This window comes from Physeter macrocephalus, chromosome 5 (genome assembly GCF_002837175.3).
Source record: "Physeter macrocephalus isolate SW-GA chromosome 5, ASM283717v5, whole genome shotgun sequence".
NCBI classification, from domain to species: Eukaryota; Metazoa; Chordata; class Mammalia; order Artiodactyla; family Physeteridae; genus Physeter; species Physeter macrocephalus.
In genome coordinates this window covers 49007575-49025795 of record NC_041218.1, presented here as the reverse complement: position 1 = coordinate 49025795, position 18221 = coordinate 49007575, and the positions used below count along the sequence as shown (strand labels likewise).

At 40.2% G+C, this 18221-nt stretch overlaps 1 protein-coding gene across 12 annotated transcripts in view; it reads left to right on the top strand.

Annotated features, from left to right (window-relative positions):
• Positions 1–18221, top strand: part of CREB5 (cAMP responsive element binding protein 5) — a 430944-nt gene that overhangs the window by 82043 nt on the left and 330680 nt on the right. For all 12 annotated transcript variants that reach the window (XM_028489955.2, XM_024129515.3, XM_028489949.2 and 9 more), the window contains one exon: positions 12907–13028. In XM_028489955.2, coding sequence (XP_028345756.1) covers positions 12907–13028 — 122 coding nt within the window. The remainder of the gene's footprint in view (positions 1–12906; positions 13029–18221) is intronic.

Sequence of the window (18221 nt, the reverse complement as noted above, 5' to 3'; positions counted from 1 at the left end):
AAGGAGCCATCAGGCAAAGACGCTTTGGGTGATCAGATCAGCCTCATGTGAGATACTTGTTCTACAGAATAGGATGATTTCCACTGGCAAATTCTACACCTTGAAAATTTATATTTCTAAAGTGTAGCTGAGGCTTAAAATAATGGTAAGCAGGAATGTAATCCGCTAATGTAGTGTTCACTCAAATAATTGGAGAGCTATGACTTCTTGTTTTCTGGAATGTGAAATATTTATTACCATGAAACTTGGCTCCATATAAGGATCTTTTAACATCACATACCTGTAATTACTCAAGCAACAGATATTAATTGAGCATCTGTAATGCACACTGCACTGTTCTGAGTGCCGTGGAGGTGCGAAGATTGATATGATTACTGTTTTCGAGGACATCACAATGTGTGTGTGAAAGCTTAGCTAAAATAGAGGACTGTCCATGATATATATCAAATGAGCATTGTAAGGAAAAATGCTGCGTGGCTTTAGCAGAAGGAGCTCTCTTTCTGGACTGAGCTGGTCAGTGAAGTTTTCCTTAAGAAACAGTACCTGCTTCATAATTGGGAAATTAAATAAGATAATGTGTGGAAATACAACAAGTGCTCAGCACATGTGATCATAAATAAATAGTAATGGTAATCCATCAATTAATTTCCATTCTGTCCCATCTTGAGAGGTAGTGTGGTAAATTAGAAAGGGTGCGAGGAGCGAGGAAACTTGAACTCTAGCCTGGCCAGATGACCTTGAGCAAGTTGGTAAACACTTCTGGGCTTCAGTTTCTTTTTCCATTAAATGGGAATGATTTTATCTGCCCAGTCCATTTCACAGGCTTATTGTGATCCAATGAAAGCATGTAAGTGCAAGAGTTTCATAAGCCCTAGCAGGGCAATTGAAGCATTTCCTGTTGCCCTTCTCAGGCTAGAAATATTTCACTCAAGCCACTGTCTCCCTGGCATCGTGAAAGAAATAATACGCCCATGAACATGTTTTAAATGATATCAGAAGAGAAACTGACTGCACAGGCAAAACTGGCTCGTATAATTGAGCATTTCTATGGCACTTAAAATTTACAAGTATTTTATTATCACTCTTATTAGTAAATACCCTAAGAGTTTTTTCAGACAGGTTATTATTACAACCCACATTTTACGGATAGAGATGGAGGGGCGTGGGACGGGGAGCAGCTTTCCCAAACTCACCAACAGGGCAAAAAAATAGGGCCCTTGATCCTGCAGTCCTAACCCTCTGACTTGCACCAGCTACTGCTTTGTCAGGCTTTATCAGTTTATATATATGATCAAATACTCCTGGTGATGGGACTGTCCACACGTCTTCACTGTCTGGCCCTTGACTTGTTAATGGTGCAGATGGGCTGTGATTTGCAAGACTCTCGTGTTCAAAGGCAGCTTCTTCCCTTCCCTCCTCTACCACCTCTCTCTCAGCCTGTTTGTTTTTATTGAACTAGATAGCTCTTCAGAAATAACTTTGTCTTTCCTTAAGTCTAGAAACAGAGATGCAGAAACTCAAATTTCTAAGAATTATGAAAGCCTAGAAGGGTTAGGAAGGGTGTTCTGTTCTTCTGTTTTTATCATTTATTACGTTCTATAGAGTCACATGTGGTGTAACCTTATAGCTTAACAATGAACATGTATAGGAAAGTAGCAAGGCTCTAGACTTTGGAATTCCCAATATTTCAAGGAATAAGTTCACCCTTTATTTCTCCCAAACAGGACCCCTAAAATAGGCTGCCTGGGGGTAGGGGAGTGGGAGGTGAGTGTGAAGGAGTGGTGATTATGTGGCGATATTATCACTATAGAGGTAAGTACCAGCGTAGTATCTCTCAGGTAGACTGCTGGGATGGCCCTACAGGGAGCCCCATCCAAAGGTCTGAAAAAAAGTAGCTAAAGATGTGGGAACTAGCTGTCTATTCTACGTTTGGTAGTGTCTATATGTCCATGCCACTCTCTCACTGGGAAGCAGCCGCATAGCACAGGGAGATCAGAGCTCGGTGCTTTGTGACCACCTAGAGGGGTGGGATAGGGAGGGTGGGAGGGAGGGAGACGCAAGAGGGAAGAGATATGGGAACATGTGTATATGTATAACTGATTCACTTTGTTATAAAGCAGAAACTAACACACCATTGTAAAGCAATTATACTCCAATAAAGATGTTAAAAAAAAAAAGATGTGGGAACATTTCTATAGATTTCCTATAGGTTTTTGATGAAACTCTTGAAGCTTTTCAGTAGTTCTTACCAGATTCTTATTAATTTGTTACGTCAAACTCAGAATAAGAAAATGAAGGGAGAAATAAATGAGGAAAAACAGCATGAATAATATAAGGGCATATTTTCTTTTGCTTTCTCAGGTTGTATATTGAAGCTGGTGTGAGGCCATTTCATACTCCCAATGAAATTAAGTGCTAAATTTTATTCAACCATTTTTTAATTGAAGGATAGTTGATTGACAGTGTTTTGCTAATTTCTGCTGTGCAGCTGAGGGACCCAGTTATACACACATATACATTCTTTATTAAAAAAATATTCTTTTCCATTATGGTTTATCCCAGGAGATTGGATATAGTTCCCTGTGATAAATTTTTAAACTTGCTACCCACTCTGCATGTTTGTAGTCTCGTAGAAATTTCTTGCTGGAACAGAATACAGAGCTATCCAGTCCAGTTCCAGGGGCTGAGGTGTCAACTACATGTCATATGCCAATGTTGTCCACACTGAATTGTAATATGCTATTTACTGAATATTTGTGCTTTGCATTTTTTTTCCAGGAAAGTCTTTAAAATATATTTATCTCAAACATCATTTCAGTTTTAGCATATTAGATTGTGATTGTCAATATGACTGAAGTTTTATTTGTCTGTATCTTAATTTACTCAGATTTGAATTTATCAAAAGCTTCAGCATCTGCTTTTATTAAGAATATGTTCATTAGAATTTTATTTCTTAATGTACCGTAAACCTATTTTGTGGCCTCTCATGAAGATGAATAATTTTGTACAGCTCAAAATATAGTAACAATAAAAATAAATATAGTATAAATCAAATCTTAAATCAGCAAGCCTCATCAGGGCAAAAAAGTTCAAGGCTATTTTTTTTCAAGCAATATTTGGGCTATTTTTTTTTAAAGCAATATTCAATTACCCAAAATTTCATTTCAGATGAATTGGAGTTTAACATATATTAAGGAGATAAAGTATGGTAGGTATGTTTATTACTAATTTCAGTGTATCTAGCTAACCTAAATTTTGGAAAATCACTTCATCCTTCTTTAATTGCAAATATTATAGTTAGGGAAGTTATTAAGATATCACACATATACATTTGAAGGGTAAATGTCCAAAGAGTTGTAAGATCTGAAATAATTTTATAGCTTTGCCATAAAGTCCATTTTATTTAAGCCAGGTAGAATTTATTACTCAAAATGACTGTAAATAATCTTTGACATGCTGCAAAGCAGGATAATAAAAGTGACGGTCATGGTGTTTTATTAACATGAGTCTGCTCTTACTGATAGACAGTAAACATAAAACCTCTCCTTCTAAAGGGACAGTACTAGTAAGGACATGAATGGGGTGGTGATGTTGGATTCTGAGGGCAAAGACTTCCATTCCCTTCCACCTTGGTCCTTCCATCCTTATTTGGGCCATGTGGTACATTTCCAGTGTCCTGATGTGACAAGGGGCGTGAACCTTTCCCTTCAACTATTCTCCATCTGATAGAAGATAATTTCATGGTGAGGGAAGTTGTGATAGCAAAGGTTTTTAGGTGCCAGGTTTGAAATGAGAATCCATTGAGGACAGTATACTTCCACATACAGGTTGCAAAATTACCAGCTACCACATGACACCAGATCTGTTTGGCTTGCAAATTATGATCAAATTTCAGTATTAGAGACAAAGAGGATGGTGTTTGGGTCTATTTTAATGGTATTATGTCTAGGTATCCAGAAATTCCTAAATTTTGCCCTATCAAACATCCCCACCCCCACTTCTTTACAGGGTTCCCAGGGTCTGTACAGGAAAAAAAAAAAAAACCAGAATAGGAATCAAAGTACAACTTTGTAGTTGAACAAATAATAAGCAAATAATATGCTAAATGAGAACTCTGTGTGTGTATGTTGTGTGTTGGGGGAATATGGTAGAAATATTGACCTAGAAGATGACTGATTTTGCTTCATGAAAGGGAAGATGGAGTTCAAGAGTACTGCAAACCTTTTCCAAAAGATAAAACCTGATCCATACTCAGGTGGGAAACCTGAGAAAGAGACAGGGGACCGTGTCTTTAAATGCCTAGTCAGTTCCCTCACCAGACATCACAGCCCGATTAATACTGCAGGCAACTGGGCTGTGCTTGGAGAGAAGTTAGGACAGGCACCAGCTGAGGTGTGGGAAGAGGGTCTGAAGTTGCCCCTTCATCACCATTCATTTAGTCAACAAACATTTAATGAGTGCGTGCAAGGATCCTATTGTTCTGGGTGCTGGGGATGTGGCATTGAACAAGACAGATGAGGTCCCTCTTCTATGGAACTGATTATATGCTCTTGGGGGTAGGGAGAAAGAGAGATAATAGACAAAAAACCAAAACCAAAACAGAACCAAAAATCCCCAGATAAATAAACAAGAAAATATCAGTTAGGGAGAAGTGTTCCAATGAAGATAAAACATGATAATGTGACATCAGTGGCCAGCAGGCTGCCCAAGGGAGGTCAGGAGAGGCCTCTTCTAGATGAGTGGCATTTCAGCCAAGACCTGATATTCAGCACTCCTGGCTCAGGGGTTCTTTCTCCCTGATCTCTGAATATGGTGGGGCTGGAAGTGGTAAAACCCCAAGACCAGATGCGGTGCAGCTGACTGTATCTTGCGCTGACACATGGAAGAGAGGCAAGAGAGACTGGCTTCCTCAGCCCATCTTCCTTATCACCTTCTGATGCTGAGCATCTAATATAAATGACAATATAGTCCTTCAGAACCCAACTGAGCCCTGGATTAGGTCTAGAAGTAGGGCTTATCTCTAGTTCCAGACTCTAAACCTAATACTTACTGTGGAGAAAACAAAATGTTTTCAATGAAGTAGAACTTTTGTCTCCAAGAGAATGTTTGTGATCAACCAGACAATCTCAGAACCCGAATCCATTGCTCATGGCTCTTTGCTATAAACCCTACTTAATAATCCAAGAGCATTTTAAGGGAGGAGCCAGAGGAAAGGTGACATATCTCACTCCAGATTCTTTTTGGAATGAACTGGGATATAAAAAGTAAATAAATCTCTGTCTCTGTCTCTCTCTCTCTGTCTCTCTCGCGCACACACACACACGCGTGTGCGCCGCATACTTAGCTTCTTTCTCTTCCGTTGATGGTAAAGTTACATAGTGACTTCTCATTATGGAAATTAATCAGATCTTTGTGGAACAGAGGGTGGTGGAGATGGCTTGCACCAGAGGGCAGCATGATAATAGCAATAGCTACCATTTATTGCCTTATCTTATGCCTGTAATTTGCCCCCTGCTTTATATACATTGTCATTTAATCCTGGCCACTTTTTTTTCATATGCGTAAACAAGATCAAGAGGATAAGCAATTTGTCCAAAGTCCCTATCTGTCTCTAATTTTCTCACTGTACACATAGATTTGGTGAGGTACACATATTATTTTTAGTATGTTTTGGCCTTAGATTTATGTTTGGATATAAATCCATGAACTGCTTTTTCTTATATCATTGACTTATCCCTTCAATAGTCATCAAATGGAGAGACTAGTCAAACGTTTTTAGAAGGAGATTGTAGCAACACATTAGCATTTAGAGGAATGAAGAGTTGTGTTTTTAAATCAGATTTTCTCACCCACTCATTATAATAAGTGGCTACAGTAAGTTCCCTACATACGAACCTTCAAGTTGCGAACTTTCAAAGATGTAAACGTTCTTTAGCGTGTCCAGTCACATAAGTTAGTTCACGTTGTCATGTGAGTGCATATGGTTGTGCTTTTGTGTAGTTTACTTTACTGTTTGTTTTTTATGTATTATTTGTATGAAAAGTATTATAAACCTATTACGGTACAGTACAATATATCCGACTGTGTTAGCTGGGTACCTAGGCTAATTCTGTTGGACTTATACAAATGCACTTTTGGCACAGAACTCTTTTTTTTTTTTTTTTTTGCGGTACGCGGGCCTCTCACTGTTGTGTCCTCTCCCGTTGCGGAGCACAGGCTCCGGACGTGCAAGCTCAGCAGCCGTGGCTCACGGGCGCAGCCGCTCCGCGGCATGTGGGATCTTCCCGGACCGGGGCACGAACCCATGTCCCCTGCATCAGCAGGCGGACTCTCAACCACTGTGCCACCAGGGAAGCCCGGCACAGAACTCTTTTGTATGTAGGGACTTACTGCATTGGCATTTGGACATGTCAGCTTCTCATTCATGTTTTTAGTTGGTCAAGCAAAATAGAATTTTGAAAATTCACCTGAATATGTCAAAGGCCTTGATTTTTTTTTTTTTTTTTGCGGTACGCGGGCCTCTCACTGTTGTGTCCTCTCCCGTTGCGGAGCACAGGCTCCGGACGTGCAAGCTCAGCAGCCGTGGCTCACGGGCGCAGCCGCTCCGCGGCATGTGGGATCTTCCCGGACCGGGGCACGAACCCATGTCCCCTGCATCAGCAGGCGGACTCTCAACCACTGTGCCACCAGGGAAGCCCGGCACAGAACTCTTTTGTATGTAGGGACTTACTGCATTGGCATTTGGACATGTCAGCTTCTCATTCATGTTTTTAGTTGGTCAAGCAAAATAGAATTTTGAAAATTCACCTGAATATGTCAAAGGCCTTGATCTACAGTCTTCCTTTATATATGAAAAACTGGCTTCCAGTCTGTTTAATCTGGAAACCAATCCCTTTTGACAAAGAGTATAGTAGAACTCAGGCAATGAGTGACTAAGTGGAAACATTAAGCTTTAGCTTCCGCTATTCAGGGCAGATTTTGATCCCTTTGTTCACGTGGCCAGCAGAGACATGGTTTCACAGTGTTAATAACCCTTTTTACCAGCTCAGCTCCTCTAAAGTGAAATAAAATTGTGGCTTAATTGCTGCTGGAACACTTAGGGGTAAGCCACGGCGGATAGTGAGTATGTAGGTGTGGAAAGTATACTTGAATTATTTAAATCTATATCTATATAAATCTATGTCTTCTGGAGCCATGTGTTGTAAGAGATGCCTTTATCAGAGCATTTTCTAGTTGACTCACAGCCTCTCTAAGGGTATCTAGTCTACCAGCTCTCCACCTTGACATAGATGGATTCTAGCATGTGATTCAAGAGTGTGAGAGTGTGTCTCACTGACCTGGATCACCCCAGTCCGGGTCAATTTTTAAGCATCCAACAGCTATTGTTTAAAAACCAGAGTTACCTTGGTTTGTCCCATGGTAGCACTGCCTCTTGGGACAGATGTAGGGAAGTAGTTATGTCAGCGTTACTGAAAGGACCCTAGTGCTCCTATTGTATATTCACACTCAATAAAAGCCACATTTATTGCAAAGAAGCCTGTCTAGAATTCCACGGAATTCTGTCAGTTATTACTGATTATTACTCTTATAAAGGATTATGCATTTTAAAATTCATTTAATGTAAACTCAATTAGGACTTTATTAAAATTCAGATAAGGTATAAGAATATTTTAAAGAAAGCATTTGCTGAAAAATTCATGGGATAAATATGACTATAAAAAGAATATTAAAAGTCTTGAAGAGAAATGCCTTTTTTGAGAACCCCAACTCTTACTAAAATAGATAGGCTAATTCCAATACTTTTCTCTATTGATTTGAACAGCATTCTTGAGGAATTCCATTAAGCTACATTTTGTTGGCTGAAACTGAGTCATGTAAATAAAAAAAATGCATTGCCTTTTAAAAAATACCCTGTAGTTAGAATGGTCACTAATTCAAACTGATCTTTCTTATAACTGGTCTGAATTAGTGAGGCTTTTATAGTATCAATTTAATACCAAATGATGTAAAATTACTTTATAGAGTCCTTTAGTAATACCGTAGCTGAGACTATCGGACCAATAGGAAAAAAATTTTGCTTAGCGGACTCATATTTTTCTCCTCTGGTATATGAAGAGAAGTCTGCTTTCCCTTCTTTTTTTTTTAATTGATGGCTTGTCACCTTGCCTTTTTTTTTTTCCACTGAGGAAAATGAAATATAGACAAACATATAACTCAAGCACAGCTCTGAAACCGAATAAGGTAGCAACCTATTATTAAATGTAGAACAGACTAAACACTTTTTAAAAGAAGAATCAGGTTTCATGCTTTAGCTTTGTGCTTGTCATTTAGGCTTTGGAATAATCATACTTTCTGGGACTGAAGCACTTGATGGTAGACAGACTATGGACTGATTGGAAAACTTAGTGAGATGCTTTTTTTCCTAGTAGTCCTAACCATATACTTGTGGTCCTTCCCAGATGTAATGTGACACAGGATTTCCTATCATAGAAATGATGGGTGAATTCCTAACTCACAATGCCAAGTCTGTGGCACTCTTCCGGGCAGATATGCAAGTAGAGCCTCTGCATGGCAAATGTCCTCTACCTAGCTATTTACAGAGGCAGTGATTTTATGAAAAGATGCTCTGGTTTTCAAGAAACAGACTCATCATTGCAGGAAGGGAACCAGATGTTGAAATATGACCAACTTTTCAAAAGGTATTTTATCCCTTTTGGTGCAAATCTTTCATGTCCAATTGGTAAAGAAATCCCCAACGACGCTTGAGAGGAGTACAGGAGGGTAAGATTTCTCACTTGCACTGGCCCTGGGTGTCTAGGTCTCCTGAGAACCTGGTGTGCTCTTTGCAGACTGTGAGAAGGTAGCATGCAGGCATTTCTGCAGCGCCAGTGCAGATTTACAAAGGTAACAGCAAAATACTTTCAACTTGGGTAAAGTTCAAACTCAAAAGCTATTAACTTTTTGTTTAGTTTGAGATTTGGGGTTATCTTCTCTCATTCAGATGGACCTCACTGGAGTGGAAGCACTAAAAGAAAGGGGAGCAGAAGTCCTTAAACAGTCATCTCAGCTCTGAGTTCCCACTGGAACCAGTTCCTGTAAGACCTTGGAGTGTGGCCTGTCACTCCGGAACACACCTTAGATATTATCCCCTAGTAGAGCATCGGTCACTGTTATTCAGGACATAGAAATTGCTGCTGCTGTAGCTAACTGGTGCATGCTCTTGGTTCTAAATAATGTGTAGATTACAAGAATTTTAACTTATGGCCATGGATATTACCCACTTACTTCTGGTCTAATTTCAGCTGGAAGAGTTATTTGACAAGGCATTCATGTGGCTGAGAAACTCTGCCTCTTTTATTTAAGCAGCTGATAGATTTAGCTGTCCCCCTTTTGAAGATTTGCACATTTCCTGGCTTACTTGGAACTGGTACCATGTGGGATCAAAGATGACTGGAGACCCTGTATTAATTCTAATAAATGTTAAAACAAAAGTTAAGCTCCATTTTCTGGTTCCTGTTGTAACTGGAAAGAATAGCTCATTCACAAGAAGAAAATGAATTAAATATTAGGAACAGTGTGTCTTATCTATTCCAAATGTGGATACAGATTACAGTTTTGCTTTTCCCTCACTCTTATCATACAACAAAGAAAGTCACGTTTGGTAACAACTCTGGGGCCTTCCTCTGAGTCTTTGTCTCTGGGGATAGGAGGGAACCAGCTGTCTTTACTGCCCATAGTTCCCCTTGTTCCATAGCTTTGTTTCCCTATTGCTGCAGAGAGGCTCAGCATGATGGATGGTGCCATGCTCCTTCAGCCTCCCTTTGCTGATGTATGTAGGTTCATGCTGGTATCCGGGAACGATTTTGCGTCAGAGGAGACAGAAAACATCTCTCAACTTTGCTTGGGGCTTGGGCCCCCAAATGCCAACCTGAATTCAATTTCATGGAGCATCTCATGAACATGTCTCAGAGTTCAGGAGTCTTATGGCGCCTCTAGGATTGCTATTCTCTCTACCTGGAATCATGGTCCTCAACTTGTAAATCCCCAACAAAGAAGCATCGAGGAATAAAAGGAAAATTAAAACCTGGCAAAACTAAATTCCCATTGATGACAAGTGGTCTAATATTTCAGTTCTGTTATGTGATACTTTCTCAGGTTTTTTAGTCACAAAAATGTTCCTCTCAGATAGTGAAGAGTCTGTAGGCTTGTAATGCAGCTCTATTGTGTGAGGGATATAAATGATTCCATGATATTTCAGAAGACCCAAGGATTGTTAGGAATGTCAATTACTTATACAATTAAGCAACTCCATTTCTAAATGGGGCCAAAGGCGAGTTTCAGTTTCCTCATAAGTAAAATGGAGGAAATAATTGTTACCTAATGTGGTTGGTGTGAAAATTAATGAGATGATGCATACAAAGCACTTAGCACTATGCGTGGCATGGACTAAGCATCCAATAAACGTATACACACGCACACGTACACACACACACACACACACCACACCACACCCTTATATTTCCACTCTCACGTTTTGTCTATTTACACGTTCTGTTCATAAATCTCCTTTATCTATATATCTAGCCCTTACCTCTGGCCTAATTTCCAGTGTCTAACCAGTTGTTACTGATGTTCGTGTTCAACTATCCTTTACGTGGTCATATTTTCTTTGATCTACTAACAATAACTTTTGAAACGAACCTAGTTGTGGTGGTGATTTTAGGATTCACAGAATCATGTAACTTTAGAACTTTATTTGAAAGATGATGAACTTGAAGTCCAGAGAATGTAGGTAATTTCCCCGAAACCACATGATTTTCTAATCTGGATTTCTGGGCTGTCAGTGTTGTCTTTTACACATGTACCAAAGACCTTTGGACCTGGGAGGAGAGTCTAGGCAAAGCATGGGATTTAGATTGAGAAGGGATTATGTCCGAAAGTAAGAGAGGACTTAATAGTGATAAGATGGTTACAAATTGTGTGACCCTGTGTAAGGTACTTAACTTATTTCTCCTGTCCTAAAATAATATGCACCCTGCTTACCACATAGGATCTTGTGAGATCTATTAATAGATTCTAGATGATGTGGGTAAAAATGTAAACTGCAAAATGTGGCATAAATACTAATTTTATATTTTATAAGCCACAACACATAACTGCTATAGGTATATATTGGATACGTAGGCATATATGTGTATCTTAATAAATTAATTAATTTTCTAATAAAACTATTTTCGGTGAAACCCAATCCTTTGCATATCTTTTATCTATAATGTCCAATTTATGATCGTCTGTTGTAGGCTCTCTATGTACTGCAAAGAGAGCTCAGAATCTTGGAGATTGGGCTAAGAATGGGAAAGAATGCAGATGGGTATTTTGTTGATTGGAATCCAAATCAACCATTTGGATACTTCTCAGGCAGTAAAGCTCTGTGCCCATAGGGTATCGGGAGACATTGCCTTGGAAGGGCTGATTAAATGGAGATATCAAGCCATTTCAGCTTCATGGGTGTTAAGATATTCTTTGAATCTCAGTAGATAAATTACTGGGATTAATTACTGTCTTTATGACTTAGAAAAGTAAATAGGATTCTAGTTTCTTGCCATATAGGAATTTATAAAGAGAGTGCAGAAATTGCAAATTCATATCAACTGGAGGGCATTCTTCATTTGACTGGTGGTGATGGCTTAGAGGACTGTGCAGAAAGAGATTTGAGACTGAGTGTAGGTCAAGCTGGACTAGGGCCATAATCAATCTAGCAGTGTCTGCCACAGGCTCAGGTGGGAATAATGCGTGTATATAATGGAAATAGCACCAAGCCCTTGGTTATAATCCTCGTGTTGCCACATCTACCTGGGAGACCTTGGACAAGACCCTTAATCACTCAGGCCTTCCATTTTCTTTGCTTGTAAAATAATTGGTGTGGCCAGATTTCCCCACTGGGAAGTGGTCCTCTCTGGTTCTTTCATATTCTGTTTCTGTGAAAAAGGCAGTTTACACAATTTTATTCATGTCCACTCGAGTGCACCTTTACAAGGAAGATGACTGTCCTTAATAATTACAAAGGTGTGATTCTACTCTGCTTACCTTATAGGATCTTGTGAGATCTAGATTGTAGAGAATGTGTGCGAAAATATTTTATAAACTGCAAATGCTGCATAAATATTAAGCCACAAATAGTGGTTTCAGATCCTCCAGTTTTTAAGTAGTAAGCTCTCCAGACCATCAAGAATATGAAAGAAATTCTATTCCTTTTAGAGAGTCTTCTCAAAACATTCTTTTGGCTACAGCAAAAGGAAAATGAAATTAATAATTATATTTTTAAGGGATGGAAGCTGAATGTGTTTGACTTGGAACCTTTCATCATCCTTCTGTGACTCTGAAAATGAGAGAAAGAATTGCTAAATTTTTACTCTCCATTAAGAAAATGGAATTGAATGCTTGTTTCTCTCTTTTTGTTTGATATAAACATTTATAATTTTTTTTTTGTCCTCCCAGCCCCCTAAAATCAGGCTTAACATGGACTCTGTAGATATTTTTGGCCTTATTTTAGCTAAATCACTTTTTCCAGTTAAAAGAGAGTTATTCCACACCTTGCAATGTGTATTCAAAGGATATGAACTCCAGAAAGTCAACTGTGGGATCTCCTCGCCTGAAGTTGTCCAGAGGGGGGCTTGGGAAGCCCTCCCATGCCACAGCCTTCTACACATCATATTGCTCCTCTGGGCTTTATGGTTTTCTTTTCTTCCATATTCTCATTTTATTTAAAGGGCTGGAAGAGTATGGGTGGCCACTTGGCATCGTCATTAAAGCGAGGGGAGGGGATTAGTGAATTTATTAGCTCATACTTGCCACTGACTTTTGAGGAAAAGGTCCCATTTATGATCACCCGGTCTCTGTTTTCAGATCAGACTCCAACCCCAACGAGATTCCTGAAGAACTGCGAGGAGGTGGGGCTCTTCAATGAGCTGGACTGCTCCCTCGAGCATGAGTTCAGGAAGGCTCAGGAGGAGGAGAGCAGCAAGCGGGTAGGTTTGCTTGGACAGACACCTGGACAGGTGTCTCCTCTAGCACCTGGTAGAAACATCTGCATGGGAACTAGGTGGCACCGCAGATTGTGCTGATGACGCTCTAAAACAGCATTTATCCATTTGCAAGTGTTTGATGGGTTTTTTTTTTTTTTGGAAAATGGATGAATCCCTGGTTGTGGTAGGATCCAAGGCTAGAAAAATCATGGGAAAAGGAGATTATCTGAAATATGAAATTGAAGCCAAAATAAAGTTACCTGATTCTTGACCTGAGTCAGAAAAACTCACAGAATTGTTCTGTTCAAAAGTTGTTGTTTTACTGTGCTAAATAATAGCAAGCTTTACATGGGTGGTGAGTGCAAAAGACAAGGGTCAAGGGGTAAGGTGACAAGCGAAGGATTGTATCAGTAGGAGAGAGGATTTCATCTGATTTTGGCCCAGGTTGTAACTGTCCGATTTCCATAATCTTCCTGGTATCTCTCCACCACGTTCATAATTCCTTCCTGGTCATACTATTGAACATCTGTTATTGTTGGAACAAATAGGTTCACTATAAGTGTGGATTATTTGTCCTTACAAATGTAGAAAAGTCACTCTACGCATCCCTCCAGAATATAGTCAGTTTTTATTGTAATGTTGTGTAAAGTGATTTAAAAATCACTTTACCAGATTAAGGAAGAGAAATAGAGTCACAACTAAATATGACAATGAAGCTTTTTGGTGTTTTTAAACTTTTTTGATAGACCATTGTTGAATGCCCACAATGTACTAAACAACAAATTAGGTACATCCCATGAACAGAGACTTAAACTGTGAAAGTTGGTTGAAAGGAAGCGCCAGCTACATCGTAATGGATTCTGAACTTCCAGCTGTTCCATCCGGAGAAGAAATTTTAAAAGGTTCTGATATTTCTCTAAGTGTTTCAAAACCTTTGAATCCTCCTCTATGTGAAATTATAATAATCCCCCTCCACCAGATTTTTCATGTCACATTCTCACATCAAAATAGCCACGGGTTTTGTATTCAGTCTGTACTGCTTTAGGAAAAATCCTGAAAATAGGTTACAAGAGGGGTTTAAAATCTCAGTCAACTCATTTGATTTATAATTAGTCATTCATACTTGACACGCCCCTACACCCGCCCAGTGAAGGGCCTTTTTTCTTTTTCAAAACAAACACTTATTTAGCACTTATTTGCGAGACACTGTTCTGAGCACTTGAAATTTTTAACTAAATAAAAAAGAAGGCATGCATTCTTATTTCATTGCAATAGAAATAGATTTTTTAAAAAAACAGCAAGGGCCAGAGGAACCAAAAAGTCTAGTAAGTTTCCTCTGGTTGAGTAATAAATTTAGCTTTGCTGATGGACGTGGCATATGTAGATGACTGAGGGATTAATTTCATTCATTCCCTGAGATAGTCAAGGTTGGCTTCTTCCAAACTATAAGAAAGGTGTGTACTTGGTCTGTATCGTCTTCATTTCTGATAGAAGGGTTTTAATTGAAGTGTATACCCTTAATTTTCCCAAAGACATTTTCCAAGATTTAACAGCTTTAGGAAGCCCATGGTAGGGGGGTGGATTTAGATCTTCTCCTTTGCATAGTACTCATGATCTCCTATATGAAGCCCCATGGGAGGAAATTCTTGCAGATCTGAATTCCAGGAAATAGTTTGCTTCCCCTGAGGAACTGAAATATTTTCTCCTCGTGGACATGAGAATCCTGTAACCGGTTCTGTTTCTCTTTTTGCTTTGACTGCTTGTTAATGTGAAGCCAAGTTGACTGCTTAACTCTGAGAACTTTTTAGAACACTGTAATGAACATTTTACTTCCCCCATGGACTAGATTTTCAGTTCCAGTTTATATTTCCTCTGGTCCCGATTTTTAATTTAAAAACACATTTTCATGCTATACATTTTTTGTGTGTGTGAGTTGCTTTTGATTCGTTGTGAGTTGAGTACAAATAATTAAATGTTAAAAATTAAAATAATTAGGCAAGCAAAGTTGAGGAGGACTATTGTCATTGTAGAAATATATCTTTTTCTCTTTCACATGTTGCTCTTAGCAACACTAGTCATGTGATGACTTTGAGATGGGTATGTGGGTGGGGGACCCTGCAGCGAGCTTCCCCCCATGGTTTTGGGGTGGGCCCCTCAGGAGACCAGTGTCTCAAACCCCAGCTTCACTTGCACACACTAGAAGTTGGACAGCGTTCAGACTGTTGAGGTATCCTCTTCCATTGCCTCGTTCAAACCAGAGGGCCATATCCAGCCTCGGTGGCCATGACTACACAAGAGGACACCTTCTTGAGGCCTAATTCAGGATGACTCATCCAGTGGCCAAATGGGCTGTGTTGGCGGCTTCTGCCCTAGCATTTCCTTGGAAGCCACAGGATGGGGAAATGAGGAGTAGATGCTCTCCAATCCGCCAGCATACTTTTGCACATCCCTTTGACCACATTACTCCAGCTCTGAACACCCCTGGCACACTGCTACCCCCAGCTCCTACTTCATTTGTTTGTTCCCTGCTTGAAATGTAGGAATACAAGTTCTTTTCTCAATGCATACCTTGTCATCATTAAGTTCTGTCTTCTTCCCTTTCGCTCCACATTCAGATAACTATTCCTTTTTAATTCTAAGCTCCAACTCTCTTCTAATTTATTTTTCTCTGAGACTTTTAACAGAAGACTTGCATTAGTTCCCTCAGCAAGTTTTAGTAAAGTGGGAGATGGATTCGTTTATCAGGAGAATTTGGTTAAAAAAGGTTTTGCTTGAACTTTCTAAGTACCTTATACAGAAATGTTAGAAAGACTGGACTGGTCCTTCCTTCTACCTTTAGAATTCTAGCTGAAGTTTGGTCTAGAAAATTCTATCAGAGAGCAAATAGAGAATTGATCCTTGTTTAGCCCGTGTGGCTGTCTGTTGGGGAAAATTCTATTCTACAGACTATATTTAATCCTGACACCCTTTTTCAAAAGCATCCCAATATGTGTATAGAATGAGGACAGGCTAGAGGCAGGTAATGACCAACAGAAAAAGCCCCAATGTCTGTATCCATAGCATATATTATATAGCAGATGACACATTCCATAATTGCCTCAGTCTTCCACCTTAGTATAAACCCATAGCTTCAAAACTCTCTAATGAGAGATATTTTTTTTCCCTTGGAAAAACATCCTTCACTAGCAGTATCACAAATCTCAACTTGCCTATGGCTTAGAAGTCAGGCTAGTCCTGAAACAGTTGAGAAACTTTTGTTCATCATTTATTCATGCAATAAATATTTTTGAGGGCCCACCATGTGTCAGGCACTGTCCAAGCCATTGGTGAATATACCATGGACTAAAGCTGATTTTGAAACAAAAAACAAAAAAAAATCCCTCCCTTCAGGTAGCTTACTTCTCATGGGCAAGACAAACAGTAAGCAAGTAAAAACAATAAAATGTATAACATGTCCAAAGGCGATAAGTACTATAGAGAACAATATATAGCAGGGAAGAGGCACAGGGAGTGCTGGGGGTGGTCTGGGTGGGCATCACTGGTAAGCGGACATGCAGCCAAGACCTGAAGGAGGAGAAGGCTGAACCAGGTGCGTACTGGGGAGGAGAGTGGGGAGAGCAGCGGGTGCAAAGCCCTGAGGCTGGAGGGCGCTCTGTGGGCTGGAGGAACTGCAAAGAGCAAGGTACGTAGTGATGGAAAGAGTGGGCTGAGGGGGCCCGTCCAGGAAGGCTGTGTAGGCTTCGGCTTTTATTCTGAGTGAGATGGAGAACTGTAGGACAGTTGTAAGCAGAGGTGTGATAGGATCTGACTTATATAGTAGAAAGTTTACTTGGCTGCCTAGTTGGAAGTAAACTGTTGGAGGGGAGTGGCAAAGTGAGACCAGGTAGGAAGGTATTCAAAGAATCTAGATTAAAAGTGATGGCAGATTGGTCCAAGGTGCAGATGGAGGGGGTGGTTAGATTCTGGATCTAATTTGAAGATAGAGCCAACAGGAACTGCTGATGGATGACATCTGGGGAGTAAGAGGTGGGCTTCAGGATGAACCCAGGTTTTCAATCTCAGCAACTGAAAGGATCGAGCTGTCTGTGGGAGGAACAGGTTTGAGGGGGAAATTGAGGAGATTTTTGCAGACTTGTTAAGTGGAAACGTCTAATGGGCGAATGAATATATAGGTATGTAATACAGGACCTGTCTGAAGATGTAAACTGGGGGGGTCATTGGCATGTAGGTGGTGTTTAAATACATGAGACTCAATGAAATGACCTGGGCCAGGAGTGAATGGAAATGAGGTAGAGAAGAGGTCTGAGCAGGGAACTTGACAGAGTCCTCCATCCTCCAAGACAGAGCCTTCAAGTCTCCTCAGTGGGCAGAGATGCCACAGAAGACCACGAGGCATGAAGAGTCAAGTCAAGTATGGGAACCCTAGCAATAATACTGAATGGACTCCAGTAACTGGCAATCGACATGCCGTTTTTGTGTTCCACGTTAGAGGAAGAAACAAAAACAAAAGATTTTTTTAAAAAAAGGGTGGGGCTTCCCTGGTGGCGCAGTGGTTGAGAATCCGCCTGCAGATGCAGGGGACACGGGTTTGTGCCCCGGTCCGGGAAGATCCCACATGCCGCGGAGCGGCTGGGCCCGTGAGCCATGGCCTCTGAGCCTGTGCGTCCGGATCCTGTGCTCCGCAACGGGAGAGGCCGCAGCAGTGAGAGGCCCGCCTACCGCAAAAACAAAACAATAAATAAAAAATAAAAAAAGGGTGAATTGACCTTTCACATTTGACTTCTTTTTTAAAAAAGAGATCCAACAGTACATATCTAGGAGGTGGGAGATAGCTTCATCATGTGATAGCAGTTGTGTGGGAGTGTGTGTGTCTGTATGTATAAGAAAGGAAGGGGAGTTGAAAGGACTAGAAATGAACTCCTTTGTCTTGCTGAGAGAAATATAACATTACAGCCTAATGTGGTGAAGGACCCTGAAGATGAAAAGCACGGTGTATAAGTGTTAAGTGTTGTTATTCTCCCCTAGGACCTAAATCTGACTCATTATGCTGATGCAGCAATAGCAAATTAGGGCATTTCCATGCTCTAGAATTCCTACCCAAATGATGAAAAGTGCAGTCTATTCCCAGAGGGTGTTGACTGTTTAACACATGGGAACAGGGGACAAGCTACAATCTTAAGATCTTGGATCCCAGCT